Source organism: Lithobates pipiens, unplaced genomic scaffold, assembly GCF_037356315.1.
Source record: "Lithobates pipiens isolate NorthernLeopardFrog02 unplaced genomic scaffold, aLitPip1_a1.2 Scaffold_8, whole genome shotgun sequence".
NCBI classification, from domain to species: domain Eukaryota; kingdom Metazoa; phylum Chordata; class Amphibia; order Anura; family Ranidae; genus Lithobates; species Lithobates pipiens.
In genome coordinates this window covers 654,319,286-654,339,267 of record NW_027507903.1, presented here as the reverse complement: position 1 = coordinate 654,339,267, position 19,982 = coordinate 654,319,286, and the positions used below count along the sequence as shown (strand labels likewise).

Sequence of the window (19,982 nt, the reverse complement as noted above, 5' to 3'; positions counted from 1 at the left end):
TGATATTGATATTAATGCAGCTATTATACTGGGTTGATCTTACTTTGATGACAAATTTTCCCACCCTAAAATCAGAGAGAAACGAAAAACAAACATGTATCCAGTCCTTTAACTGTTAAATGGAGGCAGTCTACACAGTCACACAGCCAGAAGAGGTTTTAGATAAGTTTTCCCTGCGAAAGAAACTCTTGCGTCAGATAACAAAGCATCAGGGTGTATCCAACCTCCTTGTTTACAACAGCGCACACTTCATCCTTAGGTTATATACGTACAAGTTCAGTTGTAATTTTGTATTCAACTAAAAAAAAAAGGGTTTGACAGCTGAAGCGAATTTCCAACAGCAAGCAGATTATTTTCCTTCCTTTTATTATGGCTTCCCCTTCTCCTCTCCACACACCTTTATAGCAGTGGCAAATTTAAAGTATGCAAAGAGACACTGTCCTTCAAAGATAGACCTTAGGTAACAGCCTTCTTATGCCATTAAAGGGAGGGGAGGGGGGATACTCACAGGTGAGCCCGAGCTATAACCGGGGGGACAGAACCCTTCCTATCAGGTATAGTGTCTTTAAACCACCTCCAGCTTTGGGTTGTCCCCCTCCCCTTCAGACCGCTTGTCTTACCGCTGTCCTGTCATCATAGACCGACCGCCAAGCACCGACAAGCGCAGACCCAGCTCCTTGGATACACGGCTCCTCTCCTGACACCAAGTTTCAGATACAGCTGTCTGCCGATCAGAGGGCCTTCCTCACCGAAAGGTAAGCATCCGTCCGATCCTCCGCCGATTCGCCAAGAGAGAGGTAGCTGTCAGCATACGCCTAGATCACGGAGGCCGCCACGGCGAGGTTCGAATCCGCGCGGCGTTGCTGGAACTCTCCGTGGACCAAGGAAGTCACGCCCAGCCCAGCATCGACGAGAGCGTAGCGAGGGGGCAGGCTCTCAATTTTCTTAAATGTCTTGCAGGACAATTTCATGGGTCAGTTGGTGAAAATTTGGGATGTTCAAGCACATTATTCACTGGTTATTGACCATCTGTACTTGGCGCCATCCCTCTGTAGAGAAAGGCAGATGAAGGCATTGTCAGGGGGGGTACTGTGATATCTTTTAGAGGTAATAAATACCTAGAAATATTACAAGGACACGTTACTAAACATTTTACCCCCACCATGAAAACCTATAAATGATGGGAGGTCCACTTTAAAATTATATGATGAATTATTGTAAGTGAAGGAGGTCTTGCGATGCCCACAGTGAAAATCCACTATATCCAGAATTCCGTGTAATGTGTTGACAAATGTGTTTAGATATTTCTGTAACTGCATTTGCTCATCTGATCTGTCCAACGGTTGAGGGATCTTTTCTGATATACATTTCTCTTTTCTTTTAGATAAAAGTATGCAAAAGGAAATATTACAGATGAAGAATGGTGAGTGTTTGTGAACCGAGGTTTACTTTTGAGAGGATTCAGCAGCTACTTCCATATTGTCAGCAGTAAAATGTCAGTGGAAAGAGCAGAAGACATAATTCTGTGGAGGAGGAGGTAGTGGAAGGAGATCCTCCATACATAATTCTGTGGAGGAGGAGGGTAGTGGAAGGAGATCCTCCATACATAATTCTGTAGAGGAGGAGGTAGTGGAAGGAGATCCTCCATACATAATTCTGTAGAGGAAGAGGTAGTGGAAGGAGATCCTCCATACATAATTCTGTGGAGGAGGAGGTAGTGGAAGGAGATCCTGCATACATAATTCTGTGGAGGAGGAGGTAGTGGAAGGAGATCCTCCATACATAATTCTGTGGAGGAGGTAGTGGAAGGAGATCCTCCATACATAATTCTGTGGAGGAGGAGGTAGTGGAAGGAGATTCTCCATACATAATTCTGTGGAGGAGGAGGTAGTGGAAGGAGATCCTGCATACATAATTCTGTGGAGGAGGAGGGTAGTGGAAGGAGATCCTGCATACATAATTCTGTGGAGGAGGAGGTAGTGGAAGGAGATCCTGCATACATAATTCTGTGGAGGAGGAGGTAGTGGAAGGAGATCCTGCATACATAATTCTGTGGAGGAGGAGGAAGTGGAAGGAGATCCTCCATACATAATTCTGTGGAGGAGGAGGTAGTGGAAGGAGATCCTGCATACATAATTCTGTGGAGGAGGAGGTAGTGGAAGGAGATCCTCCATACATAATTCTGTGGAGGAGGAGGTAGTGGAAGGAGATCCTCCATACATAATTCTGTGGAGGAGGAGGTAGTGGAAGGAGATCCTCCATACATAATTCTGTGGAGGAGGAGGAGGAGGTAGTGGAAGGAGATCCTCCATACATAATTCTGTGGAGGAGGAGGTAGTGGAAGGAGATCCTCCATACATAATTCTGTGGAGGAGGAGGTAGTGGAAGGAGATCTTGCATACATAATTCTGTGGAGGAGGAGGTAGTGGAAGGAGACCCTGCATACATAATTCTGTGGAGGAGGAGGTAGTGGAAGGAGATCCTGCATACATAATTCTGTGGAGGAGGAGGGTAGTGGAAGGAGATCCTGCATACATAATTCTGTGGAGGAGGAGGTAGTGGAAGGAGATCCTGCATACATAATTCTGTGGAGGAGGAGGTAGTGGAAGGAGATCCTGCATACATAATTCTGTGGAGGAGGAGGTAGTGGAAGGAGATCCTGCATACATAATTCTGTGGAGGAGGAGGTAGTGGAAGGAGATCCTGCATACATAATTCTGTGGAGGAGGAGGTAGTGGAAGGAGATCCTGCATACATAATTCTGTGGAGGAGGAGGTAGTGGAAGGAGATCCTGCATACATAATTCTGTGGAGGAGGAGGTAGTGGAAGGAGATCCTGCATACATAATTCTGTGGAGGAGGAGGTAGTGGAAGGAGATCCTGCATACATAATTCCTTGGAGGAGGAGGTAGTGGAAGGAGATCCTGCATACATAATTCTGTGGAGGAGGAGGTAGTGGAAGGAGATCCTGCATACATAATTCTGTGGAGGAGGAGGTAGTGGAAGGAGATCCTCCATACATAATTCTGTGGAGGAGGAGGTAGTGGAAGGAGATCCTCCATACATAATTCTGTGGAGGAGGAAGTAGTGGAAGGAGATCCTGCATACATAATTCTGTGGAGGAGGAGGTAGTGGAAGGAGATCCTGCATACATAATTCTGTGGAGGAGGAGGTAGTGGAAGGAGATCCTGCATACATAATTCTGTGGAGGAGGAGGTAGTGGAAGGAGATCCTCCATACATAATTCTGTGGAGGAGGAGGTAGTGGAAGGAGATCCTGCATACATAATTCTGTGGAGGAGGAGGGTAGTGGAAGGAGATCCTGCATACATAATTCTGTGGAGGAGGAGGTAGTGGAAGGAGATCCTGCATACATAATTCTGTGGAGGAGGAGGTAGTGGAAGGAGATCCTGCATACATAATTCTGTGGAGGAGGAGGTAGTGGAAGGAGATCCTGCATACATAATTCTGTGGAGGAGGAGGTAGTGGAAGGAGATCCTGCATACATAATTCTGTGGAGGAGGAGGTAGTGGAAGGAGATCCTGCATACATAATTCTGTGGAGGAGGAGGTAGTGGAAGGAGATCCTGCATACATAATTCTGTGGAGGAGGAGGTAGTGGAAGGAGATCCTGCATACATAATTCTGTGGAGGAGGAGGTAGTGGAAGGAGATCCTGCATACATAATTCCTTGGAGGAGGAGGTAGTGGAAGGAGATCCTGCATACATAATTCTGTGGAGGAGGAGGTAGTGGAAGGAGATCCTCCATACATAATTCTGTGGAGGAGGAGGTAGTGGAAGGAGATCCTCCATACATAATTCTGTGGAGGAGGAAGTAGTGGAAGGAGATCCTGCATACATAATTCTGTGGAGGAGGAGGTAGTGGAAGGAGATCCTGCATACATAATTCTGTGGAGGAGGAGGTAGTGGAAGGAGATCCTGCATACATAATTCTGTGGAGGAGGAGGTAGTGGAAGGAGATCCTCCATACATAATTCTGTGGAGGAGGAGGTAGTGGAAGGAGATCCTCCATACATAATTCTGTGGAGGAGGAAGTAGTGGAAGGAGATCCTGCATACATAATTCTGTGGAGGAGGAGGTAGTGGAAGGAGATCCTGCATACATAATTCTGTGGAGGAGGAGGTAGTGGAAGGAGATCCTCCATACATAATTCTGTGGAGGAGGAGGTAGTGGAAGGAGATCCTGCATAAATAATTCTGTAGAGGAGGATGTAGTGGAAGGAGATCCTGCATACATAATTCTGTGGAGGAGGAGGTAGTGGAAGGAGATCCTGCATACATAATTCTGTGGAGGAGGAGGTAGTGGAAGGAGATCCTGCATACATAATTCTGTGGAGGAGGAGGTAGTGGAAGGAGATCTTGCATACATAATTCTGTGGAGGAGGAGGTAGTGGAAGGAGATCCTGCATACATAATTCTGTGGAGGAGGAGGGTAGTGGAAGGAGATCCTGCATACATAATTCTGTGGAGGAGGAGGTAGTGGAAGGAGATCCTGCATACATAATTCTGTGGAGGAGGAGGTAGTGGAAGGAGATCCTGCATACATAATTCTGTGGAGGAGGAGGTAGTGGAAGGAGATCCTGCATACATAATTCTGTGGAGGAGGAGGTAGTGAAAGGAGATCCTGCATACATAATTCTGTGGAGGAGGAGGTGGTGGAAGGAGATCCTGCATACATAATTCTGTGGAGGAGGAGGTGGTGGAAGGAGATCCTCCATACATAATTCTGTGGAGGAGGAGGTGGTGGAAGGAGATCCTCTATACATAATTCTGTGGAGGAGGAGGTAGTGGAAGGAGATCCTGCATACATAATTCTGTGGAGGAGGAGGTAGTGGAAGGAGATCCTGCATACATAATTCTGTGGAGGAGGAGGTAGTGGAAGGAGATCCTGCATACATAATTCTGTGGAGGAGGAGGTAGTGGAAGGAGATCCTGCATACATAATTCTGTGGAGGAGGAGGGTAGTGGAAGGAGATCCTGCATACATAATTCTGTGGAGGAGGAGGTAGTGGAAGGAGATCCTGCATACATAATTCTGTGGAGGAGGAGGTAGTGGAAGGAGATCCTCCATACATAATTCTGTGGAGGAGGAGGTAGTGGAAGGAGATCCTGCATACATAATTCTGTGGAGGAGGAGGTAGTGGAAGGAGATCCTCCATACATAATTCTGTGGAGGAGGAGGTGGTGGAAGGAGATCCTCCATATATAATTCTGTGGAGGTAGTGGAAGGAGGTAGTGGAAGGAGATCCTGCATGTGTAATTCTGTGGTTCATTAAGTTACCTTGTTACCTCCATAGAACATCAAAGGACATATTCTGTGTGTACCATGGAGTGTATGTAGATCCTTATTAATCTGAGGTTACCCGCTTTTTTTTTTATAATTGCAGAGCCTCTTTCCAGTGACATTCAGAGCATTTGGGAAGCTGTGAGAAAACTGGAAGATCAGACAGCAAGCAGTAAGATTCTCTTTTTCCGCTCACTGGGAACACTTATCCACCAAGCCATCATTTACTACGATGTAGAAATAGGATGTGTATATCTTAAAGTCTGTCTCTATTTGTGTGTCAAATGATGTATCCAGATATCAAAAGAATTAGTTAATTTTTATGACAAAAATATTTTTAAAGTTTACTTTTTTACTGGGTATGTAGTGGTATCTGAAGAAGGCAATACACATAAGAAGATAATGAACTCTAAATCCTTCCCCCAAACATACTTATCTTGCCCCCAGACCACCTAGATCACCCCCACACTTTTTCATGTATTTATTTATTTTATTTGCATATATGCTACTTCTCGATAGGTCTACTGTCTGGCCACATGACTTCACTGTCTGGCCACATGACTTCAATGGTCCTCTTCTGTCCTCAGCAGTGGGTAGATCCTGACCTTATGGGTCCTCTTCTGTCCTCAGCAGTGTGTGCGTTCTGACCTCATGGGTCCTCTTCTGTTCTCAGCTGTAGGTGGATAATGATCTCATGGATCCTCATCTGTCCTCAGTAGTAGGTGGATAATGATCTCATGGATCCTCATCTGTCCTCAGTAGTAGGTGGATAATGATCTCATGGATCCTCATCTGTCCTCAGTAGTAGGTGGATAATGATCTCATGGATCCTCATCTGTCCTCAGTAGTAGGTGGATAATGATCTCATGGATCCTCATCTGTCCTAAGTAGTAGGTGGATAATGATCTTATGGATCCTCATCTGTCCTCAGCAGTGGGTGGGTGCTCACCTCATGGGTCCTCTTCTGTTCTCCGCTGTAGGTGGATCCTGAGCTAATGGATCCTCATCTGTCCTCAGCAGTGGGTGGGTTCTGACCTCATGGGTCATCATCTGTCCTCAGTAGTAGGTGGATAATGATCTCATGGGTCCTCTTCTGTCCTCAGCAGTGTTTTTTTTTTTAAATTAAACTGGATTTAGACTTTAAAGCAGACCTATTACCAAATACGAATTTCACTGCCCTGTCCGCCTTGCTCCATGGAGACCATAAATGGTAACAGTCCTGAAATATTGTAATTTTGTGTGCTGCAAACCACTTCTCTGGAATCTCAGTATGGTCACATGACTAAATGCCTAGAATTAGATTTCTGACTGGTTGATCCTTCTCCTTAGCAGAAACCGCGTGACCCCAAATGGGGTGGGCAGAGTTGTGAGTGGGGTTTAATGCACCCAATCCAGGACTCGCTCCTGATGACTGTCCCTCACAGTCGAAGGCCAGGGTAACGTGAAATCAAGGTGGGACTTCTGTTACCCATGCCAGATCACCCAACATCACTCTGTTTACCCTTAGTAATCACAATATCCCTTTCTCCACTCCATTCCTCTGCAGGCAAGACCTCTGTAATATGTTCACACCAACTCCTCTTCATCCCCATGCTAAATACCCTCCTCTTTTTATATGCCATCCAAGCACTCCTTTTATAGGAACATTAGGCACTTTCTTAGAACTTTTACTGGAAACTTGTGCAGGTATAGAGAAATATAAACATCAGCCCCTCACAGATTCCTACATACACAACTCTAGTTCATCCTTACTCGAGGCTGCCCCGGTTCATACCTTCAAATAGAGCAAAATCCTTAAGTAAAGTCCCCCGATTGGTTACCCACCAAGGGGGAGCCCCTCCCCCCCAAACATTAAAGCAGAGCTACAGTACATGTATTTGCAGTCCTACTTGCAATCCCCCATCAAAAGGACTCTGATAGGTTGCCTCCCCATGTATTTATAGCCCTCCAGCAGAGCCATGAACACCTTAACCCCCTCCTGACTTCTGGGCAATCTAATAGACAAAACCCACTAACAAAACAGTTCATAAATACAGGTAGAACCTGGCAAAATAGGTGCTCCCCAACTAGGCACATGCCTACAGGGTAGTGGTTGTGTCTTTAATGAATATATGTAGCGTACAGAGAGGTGTATAATGATAAACCTGATTACACTAATTGATATTATGTGTCTCTTTCTTTCTCAGTTTCTACCTTGTATAATTTAACAGATGAAGTCATGGGTAATTATGTACTGCTCAATGTCTATCAGAGTGGTTTTGGTAGCTATTATCTAAATATTCTAATCACCTTCTGTATCCAGTCTGTATTCATGGATCCACAAAGAATGGGGGAGTTTTTCTAAAACATACAGTAAATGTTTGGGAAATCTGGTCAGTTGTGAATGGGGCATAACACACCCATATGGGGATTCGCTCCTTGAGCTCGCTAATGCCTGTGCCCACAGTCGGAGACCACGGTTACGAACCACCACCCGTGGAAGGGAATTCCACATCATTGCCGCTATAACAGTGAAAAACCATCTACGACTATGTAGTTTAAGGTTAAACCTCTTTTCTTCTAATTTTAATGAGTGGTCATGAGTCTTGTTAAACTCCCTTTTGCAAAAAAGTATTCTCCCTATTGTGGGGTCACCAGTACGGTATTTGTATATTGAAATCATATCCCCTCTCAAGCGTCTCTTCTCCAGAGAGATTAAGTTCAGTGCTCTCAACCTTTCCTCATAACTAATATCCTCCAGACCCTTTATTAGTTTTGTTGCCCTTCTTTGTATTCGCTCCGTTTCCAGCACATCCTTCCTGAGGACTGGAGCCCAGAACTGGACAGTATACTCCAGGTGTGGCTGGATCAGAGTCTTGTAGAGCGGGAGAATAATCGTTTTATCTCTGGAGTTGATCCCCTTTTTAATGCCAATATTCTGTTTGCTTTGTTAGCAGCAGCTTGACATTGCTTGCCATTGCTGTGCCCATCATCTACTAGGACTCCCAGGTCCTTTTCCATCCTAGATTCTCCCAGAGGTTCTCCCCCCAGTGTATAGATTGCATTCATATTTTTGCCACCCAAATGCATTATTTTACATTTTTCTACATTAAACTTTATTTGTCATGTAGTTGCCCACCCCATTAATTTGTTCAGATCTTCTTGTAAGGTTTCCACATCCTGCGGAGAAGTTACTGCCCTGCTTAGCTTAGTATGGTCCGCAAGTACAGAGATGGAACAATTTCCCCCATCCTCCAGGTTGTTTATGAACAAGTTAAATAGGATTGGTCTCAGCACAGAACCCTGGGGGACCCCACAACCCACCCCTGACCATTCCGAGTACTCCCCATTTATCACCACCCTCTTAACTTGCCCTTGTAGCCAGTTTTCAATCCATGTACTCACCCTATGGAACATGCCAACGGACCTTATTTTGTACAGTAAACGTTTATGGGGAACTGTGTCAAATGCTTTTGCAAAATCCAGATACACCACGTCTACGGGCCTTCCTTTATCTAGATGGCAACTCACCTCCTCATAGAAGGTTAGTAGATTGGTTTGGCAAGAACGGTTCTTCATGAATCCATGCTGATTACTGCTAATGATACCGTTCTCATTACTAGAATCTTGTATATAGTCCCTTATCATCCCCTAACACAACTTCTCTTCATTCCCATCCTAATCCCTGTTTTTCTGATGCACCATGCATGCAGGGCCGTCTTTAATATTGATTGGACCCTGGGCAAAACTCCCCCCCCCCCCCCATGCAGTTTTGCTCTCCACCTGCTCTGGGACATACAATAAATAGCAGCTAGACTCAAAATCAGTTTACTGAATCAGATCAGGCAGCAATTGCGATTGGTTGCCAGAGTTTACAGTGTATCATTACCGCTAACTGACTGGTTGCTAGAGGTTACAGCACACATTACAGCTCACTGATTAGTTGCTAGAGGTTGCAGCACATGATTTCTGCTTGTTGAGATTACTGTACAGTAATACTGCTCACTGATTTGTTGCTAGAGGTTACAGCACATCATCTCCTCACTCCAGGGGTCATGCTATACATATGGATGCTGCCTTTATTTACATATCTATGCTGCAGCTATTTACATATGAATGCTGCTGCTATTTACATATGAATAGTGGTTATTTACATGTAAACACTGGGTCTGCAGGTGAGTCATCTGTACACAACATTAGGGCAGAGCTGGGCAGCATTAGTAGCAGCACTTCACGCTGAGATATCAGGACACAGCAAGAGACAAGGAAATTTAAACTGAGATAGTTGGCAAGTATGAGGCAGCTGCTTTGGGCCCCACAACAATGACAAGGCCCAGGGCAGCTGCCCCTTTTGCCCTGCCTTAAAAACGGCCCTGCATGCATGGACTTTTGAAGGAACATCAGATCAGGCACTTTCTTAAAACTTTAGAACTTTTACTGGAATCTTGTGCAGATACAGAGCAATGTAAATATTATTCTCTCACATATTTCTCCATTCATGACTCTAGTTCATCCTATCTTTAGGCTGCCCCAGTTCATACCTTGAAATAGAGCAAAGTCCTTTATGTAAAGTCTTTGAAGCTTTCTTCTGTACCCCGACTGGTTACCCAACAAGCCCCTAAAAAATGAAAGCAGAGCTACAGTATATGTGCTTTGAGTCCTTCTTGTAATCACCCATCAAAAGGACTCTGATAGGTTGCCTCCTTTTGTATTTATAGACCGCCACAAAGGGGCAAAGCCATGAACACCTAGAAGCCGACACCTTAAGCCCCTCCTGACCTCTGGGCACAAAACCTACTATCCATAATTGCTCATTAAAAAACAATGCAGAAATACAACATGAGGTAGAACTCGACAAATTAGGATCTCCACAATTAGGCGCCTGCCTACAGGGTAGTGGGTGTGTGTTGAATGAATGTATGTAGAGTATAGAGGGGTGTATAATGATAGACCTGATTATACTAATTGATATTGGTTTTCCTCTCTTTTCAGATTCTGAGTTGACGTGTAATTTAACAGATGAAGTCATGGGTAATTATGTACTTCTCGGTGTATATTGGAGAGGTTTTGGTAGCTGTTATCTAAATATTCTAACCACCTTCTGTATCCAGTCCTTGTTCATGGACCCACAAAGAGTGGGGGAGTTTTTTTTTTAAAACATATAGATGATTGGGAGATTTGGTCAATGCTCGAATAGTATTGAGAATTCAACTTAATAGATATCGCCATATCCTTAACACAATAATTAGTCAATCAGGAGTGATAAATTATTGGCATCTGCTCACATAGCGGAATATCCTTAACCACATCAGCTCCAGAAGGTTTCACCACCTTCATGACCAGAGCATTTTTTTTTCTATTAATTTTTTTTTTTTACAAGAATGGAGGAACAAAAAATTGGAAACTCTGATCTCCCACCGGAGAAACTACAGAGAAGAGCTAGTGGACTATTACGGTGCAGGTAACAATATATGGATACACTTAAAGGACAAATTGATAAAAGACATATAACAATTTATTAAAGTAAAAAAAATTATTATTTTTTATTTTTTTATTTTTTTTACAAAGTTGATACAGGCTAGCAAAACATGTACGAGGAGTGATGTATTTCGACTAGTTTCGCTTAATAGCTTATTCAGGAAATACAGACATCTAAAAGATATACATAACAAAAATTATACGTGAACAGATCATATGAAATATGCAAAAATGAAACAACATGAGATATATGGGGGAAAAAAGGGCAAGAAAATGATATACATTAACCACTTCAGCCCCGGACCATTTTGCTGGTCAAAGACCAGACCACTTTTTGCGATTCGGCACTGCGTCGCTTTAACTGACAATTGTGCGGTCATGCGACGTGGCTCCCAAACAAAATTGGCGTCCTTTTTTTCTCCACAAATAGAGCTTTCTTTTGGTGGTATTTGATCACCTCTGCGGTTTTTATTTTTTGCGCTATAAACAAAAATAGAGCGGCAATTTTGAAAAAAACGCATTATTTTTTACTTTTTGTTATAATAAATATCCCCCAAAAATATATAAAAAAACATTTTTTTCCCTCAGTTTAGGCTGATATTCTTCTACATATTTTTGGTAAAAAAAAAAATCGCAATAAGCGATCATTGATTGGTTTGCACAAAAGTTATAGCGTTTACAAAATAGGGGATAGTTTTATGGCATTTTTATTAATAATTTTTTTATTTTTACTAGTAATGGCAGCGATCAGCGATTTTTATTGTGACTGCGACATTATGGCGGACACATCGGACATTTTTGGGACCATTGTCATTTATACAGCAATCAGTGCTATATAAATGCAGTTATTCCTGTGTAAATGACACTGGCAGTGAAGGGGTTAACCAGTGGGTGGCAGTGTAGGGGTTAAGTGTTCCTAGGGGGTGTGTTACTAACTGTGGGGGGCTGGGCTTTCATAGGTAAACACTGATCTCTGCTCCAATCACATGGAGCAGAGATCAGCGTCACTAGTTGCTAGGCGGAATGGGGAAATGCCATTTACAACGGCATTTCTCCATTCAGCCACCCGGCGAGGCGATCGAGTCCGCGGGACCCGACCGGCACGCAAACGCGCCGCCGGTGGGTGCTCGCCAATATGCCTGCCCGTGCCATTCTGCCGATGTACATCGCCGTGCGCCGGTCGGGAACCGGTTATTATCGGGTGGTATTCACCAGAACAAGGCCCGTATCTCAATATAATTATGTAAAAGATGCACCCATCAGCAGAAAGCAAGACGGATGGAGGTGAAAAACCCGTGAAACTAACAGTGACTGCTTTTTTGGGGGGTTTTTTTTCGACAGTCACTGTTCATTTTCTTGCCCTTTTTTCCCCATTTTTCTCACATTTGTTTTGTTTTTGCATATATTTTATATGATCTGTTCATGTATAATTTTCGTTATGTATATCTTTTAGATGTCTGTATTTCCTGAAGAAGCTATTAAGCGAAACTATTCGAAATACATCACTCCTCGTACCTGTTTTGCTAGCCTGTATCAACTTTGTAAAAAAAATAAAAATAAAAATAAAAAATAAAAAATGTCTTTTATCAATTTGTCCTTTAAGTGTATCCATATATTGTTACCTGCACCGTAATAGTCCGCTAGCTCTTCTCTGTGGTTTCTCCGGTGGGGGACCAGAGTTTCCAATTTTTTGTTCCATATAAATTTGGATGATGGTGCTTATTATATATCTCTGATTATTTTTGTCTTGTTGTGAGGCCACTTTGTTTACAAGAATAGAGCTTTTGGTTGGTGGTATTTGATCAACACTCGTTTTTTTTTATTTTTGGGAAAAAGGAAGCCATGTCTTACCTCTTCTTCTTCTTCTGTGTATTTCAGCTTCTTCTTTCAGCGACATTCAGTGGATTATGGAGTTGTTGGGGAAAGTGGCAGAAGAGGTCCAGAAAATGAAAAGTAGGTTTATCCTAAATGATTTCATCCAAAAATTCTCCAAGGGTCCACAATACACAGAAACAAACCCTCTGAGATTTCTCCAATCTCTTTTTGAGTTCTCCACCATCCCTGTGCTAAGTTCCTGTACCCAGGAACTTAGCACAGGGATGGTGGAGAACTGGTGGGAACGCCATATAACAGGAGCATCAAGTGTACCCACTTGATGCTCCTGTTATATAGCGTTCCCACCAAACCTGGGCTGAGTTCTCAGCTTTAGACACCAGTGGTGCCCAATAGAAGTTCCCAGGTCTGTACATTAGCTGACGCCATTATGAGGTTACCTATATTTCTGTACTGAGTTCCTGGACTTGCACACCCATTGTGTCCAAATCGAGGAGTTTCCATCATCCCTGCCAGGTCTGCCAAGATTGACATGTCTGTTGTGCCCATTATAGGAGTTTCCACAATCCCGTCTCTGAGCTCCTGGGTCTGGGTAACTGCTTGGCCATATATGAGGAGTTCCCACCACAGCTGCATTTAATTGCAAGATCTATACACCTGCTGTGTCCTTTATGAGAAGTTCTCACCATCCCCGTGCTTAGTTTCTTGATCTGTAGACCTGCAATGCCCATTATAAGGGGTCCCAATATCCCAGATCAGAGTTCCTAAGTCTGTCTGCGGTTCCTATTTTGAATGTTTGCCAGCATTTGGATCTTGTATTATGGAGAATGTAAGAAAAGCCGTTGACACACAAAATTGGGTGGAAACACAAAACTCCTGGGTGTGCAGGAACAAAGCTAAGCATTATGGCAGGGAGGATCTCATTGTTTCAAGACATACACTATATTATAGTTTCATAGTTAGTAAGGTTGAATAAAGACACCAGTCCATCCAGTTCAACCTGAGTGAGTATCTTCCCCTATCCCTTTGCATTGCACACTCACATTTGTCCCTGCCCTCAAGGAGCCCACAATACAAGGTCCCCATTCATATACTAGGGACAATTTTGGACAGAAGCCAATTAAACTACCTGCATGTCTTTGGAGTGTGGGAGGAAACCGGAGTACCCGGAGGAAGCCCACGCAGGCACAGGGAGAACATGCAAGCTCCAGACAGGTAGTGTCGTGGTTGGGATTTGAACCAGCAACCCTTTTTACTGCTAGGCGAGAGTGCTAACCACTACACCACTGTGCCACCCTTTGGGACACTTGCCTTTACACACACATGAACTTTAATGCCAGTCTTAGTCCGTAGGGTTCAATATTGAGTTGGCCCACCCTTTGCAGCTGGAGCAGCTTCAACTCCTCTGGGAAGGCTGTCCACAAGGTTTAGGAGTGTGTCTATGGGAAGGTTTGACCATTCTTCCAGAAGAGCATTTGTGAGATCAGGCACTGATGTTGGATAAGAAGACCTGGCTCGCAGTCTGCACTCTAATTCATCCCAAAGGTTTTCTTTTGGCTTGAGGTCAGGACTGTGAAATTCCTCCAGCCCAAACTCTCTCATCCATGTCTTTATGGACCTTGTGTTGTGCACTGGTCCAAATCATTTGGTTTTTCAGGGGTTGCATGGGCTTGGCTCCTTAGTTCCTGTGAAGGGAACTCTTAGGGTCCTTTCACATGGGGCGGATCAGTGCTGATCTGCCCCATGGATATCCGCTTGCTCAGCGGCAATCTCCGCTGAGCAGGGAGATGACAGGTCCGTCTCTGCACACTGCGCAGGGACGGACCTGTCACAGCGTCGATCTCCCCTATGGGGATCGAATGATGACGGACCGCAGTGTCCGTCGTCACCCGATCCGATCTGATGACGGATGGAAAAATAGCTTTTTCCTCCGTCACACTTTTTCGGATCGGAGCGGGTCGGATGTCAGCGGACATGTCACCACTGACATCCGACGCTCCATAGAGCTCTATGGTGCATCCGTTCAGGTCCGCCTGAAAAACTGACAGGCAGATCTGAACGGATCAGTAGTGTGAAAGGGGCCTAAAGGCGTCAGCATAGCAAGACCTCTTGGACAATTTTATGCTCCCAACTTTGTAGAAACAGTTTGGGGACGGCCCCTTCCTGTTCCAATATGACTGCTCACCAGTGCATAAAGCAAGGTCCATAAAGACATGGATGAGCAAGTTTGGGGTAAATTTAGTTTTTGCCTCAGAACAGTAATGGAGTTCTGAGGGTTAATTATGTAGGTTAACTTTGACATCAGTTTGGCTGGGCTGTGTTAGAAGTTCTGCTTGGTCATGTGTACAGTGAGGTGCACATGACAAGCCAGAACCAGGCCTGGTTGAACGTTTTGGGTAACAGCCTTCTCTGAACCAATCAGTGGGTGTGCCGGGCCCCGCTGAGGAGTCTGGGGAGGGGTACTTAAGAAGTTTAAGTCACGTGTTCAGTAGGAGTTTGTGAAGCCCGAGCGGTCTGTTCTTGTTTCCTGGACTGGGGTAGCCCCGCAAGGGGTACCGGTCACGGGGTATTCAACATCCTGCAACATGCTTTTGTTGGTTACCCCCAATAGACCCGCCTGGTCTGGGGTAGGGATCCGTCTGTTCCCGAGTCTCGGAACCGGCTGGTCCGAGGCGCAGTAACTGAGGGAGGATTCAAGGTGTCCGGGTGTGCTCTCGGGTTGGAGAGGCACCACAGCTCGTGAAAGTGACCGGGGGAGGACTCTTCAGAGGAGGGCCAACAAGCCAGCATCCTGAGAAGTGCCTGGTTACTGAGTTGGGAAGGACATTGATGAATCCACGCTTTTTTCAAGATCAAGGAGACAGAGAACGTTTCAGGTACCGAGGAAAAAGGTTCCTGATCAGTTTCAGTTACAACTTTTTCAAGTTCAGAGATTTTACAAGTTCTGAATCAAAGTGCTGACTGCTATAATCTCTGGCTAGAGATTTGTTCAGCCTTGAAGCGCCCAGCTGCGAGTGGCTACTCTCTGGGTGGTACTAGAGACCTTGCTATGTCTGCAGTTCAAGGTGCCCGAGTTCTTCACCCTTGCCCTCTGTTCCTATACGAGACTGTGTTGTTGGACGTTACCCCTGCAAAATAAAACCTTTCAAAAGGACTTTATTGGTGTCAGCGTCCAAGTTGTTGGGTATCAACCCTGGGAACCCCTAGACGTGGAAGAACAAGCCAAGCGGAGGTAACCGGTAAGTCCAATAAGTTAAGGACACCCTACAAAGGGTTATGGCCGCTACATAGAATCCAGGGTCTGACTCACGGATATGATGCCTTTTTATTGATTTCCTTTTATTATAATTTTACTGTCTTGGCTGAACTGTCCTGCTATAACCATGACAATCCATCCCTTTTTCCTGCTCCCTCAGGGTCCTCTAATCCATTATGCAGTGAGGGATGGAGACGGTATGGACTCAGCTGTTACTACTTGTCTTCAGACTCAAAAACATGGAACGACGCCAAGAAAGCCTGTGAAGACAAGAAGGCCCATCTGATAGTCATTAATAGCGTGGAAGAGATGGTATGAATGCTGGACAGATAGACTCTTCCTACTGCGATAGTTCCACTGTCACATCACATCACTGCCAGCAGCATTTGACTATGGGGTTGATTTACTAAAACTGGAAAGTGCAAAATCTGGTGCGGCTCTGCATAAAAACCAATCGGCTTCCAGGTTTTATTGTCAAAGCTTAATTGAACAAGATGAAAAGTAGAAGCTGATTGGCTACCATGCACAGCTGCACCAGATTTTGGACTCTCCAGTTTTAGTAAACCAACCCCAGCGTGTTTTAACAAAAATCTTCGCCTATAGAATCTGTTGGAAAAATTCTGATATTTAAAAAAAATGTGTGTATTACTTTCTGCCTCATCCAGACAGGAATGTAACAGAGTTTACACTGCTGTCGCTTCTTTACAGAATTATTTAACCGCCTCTGGACCGTCCCACGTACATTTATTGCAGCGGGGCGGCCCTTCAGCGCAAAATCACGTACCTGTATGTGATCTCGATTTCCGGCTCTGTAGTGTTTGCACGCCGCTGGTGACCCCCTCTTGCTGTGATTGGACTAAGCGGGAGCCAATCAGCGAGTCCGGTGAACCCGATGTTCGCTGGGCACCCAGTGATCATTACTGAGAGAGGCAGAACGGCATTCTGCCTATGCAAACAAGGAAAATTGCCGTTCTGTCAGAGGGGAAGATGGAGATCTTGTGTTTCCGATAAGCAGGAAAACAGATCTTTGCCTCCCCCCCCAGTCAAAGCACCTCCCTGACACAGTTAGCAAGCACTCCCAGGGAACAAAGTTAATCCTTTGATTGCCCCTAATGTTAACCCCTTCCCTGCCAGTGTCATTAGTACAGTGGCAGTGCATTTTTTTTAGCACTGATCACTGTATTGGTGTCACTGATCCCAAAAAGTGTCACTTATGCCACGTACACACGATCGAAAATGCCGCCAGCAAAACTCTACTGAGAGCTTTTTGTCGGAAAATGCGACCGTGTGTACGCTCCATCTGTCTTTTGCTGGCGGAATTCCAGCCAGCAAAATATTGAGAGCAAGTTCTCTATTTTTCAGTCGGGAAAAGTTTCTGTCTGAAATTGTGATCATCTGTATGCAATTCGGAGGCTCAAAAAATCACGCATGCGCGGAAACAATTGGACGCATGCTCGGAAGCATTGAACTTCATTTTCTCGGCCCGTCATAGTGTTGTACGTCACCGCGTTATTGGCGGTTGAAAGTTCAGAGAACTTTTGTGTGACCGTGTGTATGCAAGATGCAAAAACCATCCAAGATTTTTCGGACGGAAATTCTGCTGGTGTATATGCGGCATTAGTGTCTGTTTTGTCTGCCACAATGTTGCAGTCCCACTAAAAATTACTAGTAAAAAAAAAAAAAAATTTAATTCCATAAATATATCCCATAGTTTGTAGACGTGATAACTTTTGCACAAACCAATCAGTATACACTTATTGGCTTTTTTTTTACAAAAAAAAATAAAAAATATGTAGCAGAATACATATTGGCCTAAATTTATGAAGAGATTTTATTTTATTTTTTTTTATTGGATTTTTTATAGCAGAAATAATTTTTTTTTTTTTTAATTGTTGCAATTTTTTAGTTCATAGGGCAAAAAATAAAAACCACAGAGATGATCAAATACCACCAAAAGAAAGCTCTATTTGTGGGGATAAAAAGGACATCAATTTTATTTGGGTACAGCATCGACCGACCACACAATTGTCAGTTAAATTAACGCAGCCCGTATTGCAAAAAATGGCCTGGTCATGAACGGGGTAAAAGCTTCCGGCGCTGAAGCTAATTTCTAGTTAGAACATTCAGTGGTTCAGCTTTATGATTTTTAAGCATTGTTTTAAATGAAATGAAAAATCAAGGTGCAAAAATGATTTATAGAAAATATGTCTAAGAAATGTATAAAAAAAGACAGGCAGCAAGAAAACGTTTATAAGTAAAAAAATACTTTGGTAATGTCCACATGATCTTCATTTCCTTCCAGAAACTTGTCCAATCCGAAATAACGGAGTCACTGACCCTCATAAATGACTCTTAGTACTCCTAAGTTTCCATGGCAAGATGGAGCCCAGAGCTGTGGGGTCAGTTGTGTTTTCTATTCACACCCGACGGGTGTTTCAGAATGGCATCACCTAATCAAAATGTTCCTAATTTCTAGATATCGTAAATTCATCAATATAACCACCTGATAAGGTTTCACAATCATGACAACCAACATATTATTTAGCAACACGAAATTACAATTTGTTAGACACCAAATGCGATATAGATCTTATGCATTTATCTATTTTCCAAGTCAAATTTGTCTTATCCACCTTCTGGACCTTGTAACTTAGGTGTGTTTGGTGTCTGATTGGTATGGTCTTACACATTACTGTAACCATGTTTTATGAAGATATGTTTAGTACAGTAAGAATTATGGAGATTGTATGAAACTTAAAGTGATATTAACCACTTCTCGACCAGCACACGACAATGTACGTCGACAGAATGGCACGGGCAGGCATATTGGCGTACGTGTATGTCCAATATTTAATGCCGCCCTGCCATCGGGAGCGCGCCGCCGTTGGCGCACTCCCGCGCTGGTCGGGACCCCCGTGAGTCCGGTCGCGGGGCCCGCGGACTCGATCGCCGCGGGCATCCCCGCGATCGTCTCACGGGACGGCTGAATGGAGGAAATGCCGTGTAAACAGCATTTCTCCATTCTGCCTAGCAACTAGTGACGCTGATCTCTGCTCCATGTGATTGGAGCAGAGATCAGTGTTCACTAAATGAAAGCCCAACCCCCCCGCAGTTAGTAACACACCCCTAGGAACACTTGACCCCTACAATGCCACCCACTGGTTAACCCCTTCACTGCCAGTGTCATTTACACAGGAATCACTGCATTTATATAGCAGTGATTACTGTATAAATGACAATGGTCCCAAAAATGTGTCAAAAATGTCTGATGGGTCCCCCACAATGTCGCAGTCACAATAAAAATCGCTGATCGCCGCCATTACCAGTAAAAAAAAAAAAATAATAAAAAATTATTAATAAAAATGCTCTAAAACTATCCCTATTTTGTAAACGCTATAACTTTTGCGCAAACCAATCAATAATCGCTTATTGCGATTTTTTTTACCAAAAATATGTAGAAGAATACGTATCGGCCTAAACTGAGGGAAAAAAATGTTTTTTTATATATTTTTGTGGGATATGTATTATAACAAAAAGTAAAAAATAATGCGTTTTTTTCAAAATTGTCACTCTATTTTTGTTTATAGCGCAAAAAAAAAAAACCGCAAGGGTGATCAAATACCACCAAAAGAAAGCTCTATTTGTGGGAAAAAAAGGACGTCAATTTTGTTTGGGAGCCACGTCGCACGACCGCGCAATTGTCAGTTAAAGTGACGCAACGCCGAATCGCAAAAAGTGGTCTGGTCTTTGACCAGCAAATTGGTCCGGTCTGAAAGTGGTTAAAGGATTCTTTTTTTTAAAAATAACAAACATGTCATACTGACCTGCTCCATGCAGTTGGTTTTGCATTGAGCAGCCCCCGATCCCCCCCTTCTTGGGTCCCTTGCTGGCGCTCTTAGCCCCTCCCTCCTGCCGATAGCCCACAGTGCAAGCAGCTTGCACTGGGGGGCACCCAAGCAGGCTCTTATGTGTGCGTGTCCATTCACACACAGAGCCACATCTTGGCCCCACCCCTCTCTCTCCTCATTGGCTCACTGGCTGTGATTGGCAGCCACTGCTGTCTCAGCCAATAAGAAGTGAGAGTCCACGGAGAGCTGAGGCTCTCATGCACATCACTCGAGGAAGATCAGACTCA

General features: G+C 44.0%; 1 protein-coding gene across 1 annotated transcript in view; it reads left to right on the top strand.

Moving 5' to 3' along the window:
* Window positions 1-1,388: 1,388 nt before the first annotated feature.
* Window positions 1,389-19,982, top strand: part of LOC143964205 (asialoglycoprotein receptor 2-like) — a 32,328-nt gene continuing 13,734 nt past the window's right edge. The window contains exons 1-6 of the mRNA XM_077473908.1: window positions 1,389-1,423; window positions 5,405-5,473; window positions 7,488-7,523; window positions 10,273-10,311; window positions 12,637-12,711; window positions 16,008-16,159. Coding sequence (XP_077330034.1) covers window positions 1,393-1,423; window positions 5,405-5,473; window positions 7,488-7,523; window positions 10,273-10,311; window positions 12,637-12,711; window positions 16,008-16,159 — 402 coding nt within the window. The 5' untranslated portion in view covers window positions 1,389-1,392. The remainder of the gene's footprint in view (window positions 1,424-5,404; window positions 5,474-7,487; window positions 7,524-10,272; window positions 10,312-12,636; window positions 12,712-16,007; window positions 16,160-19,982) is intronic.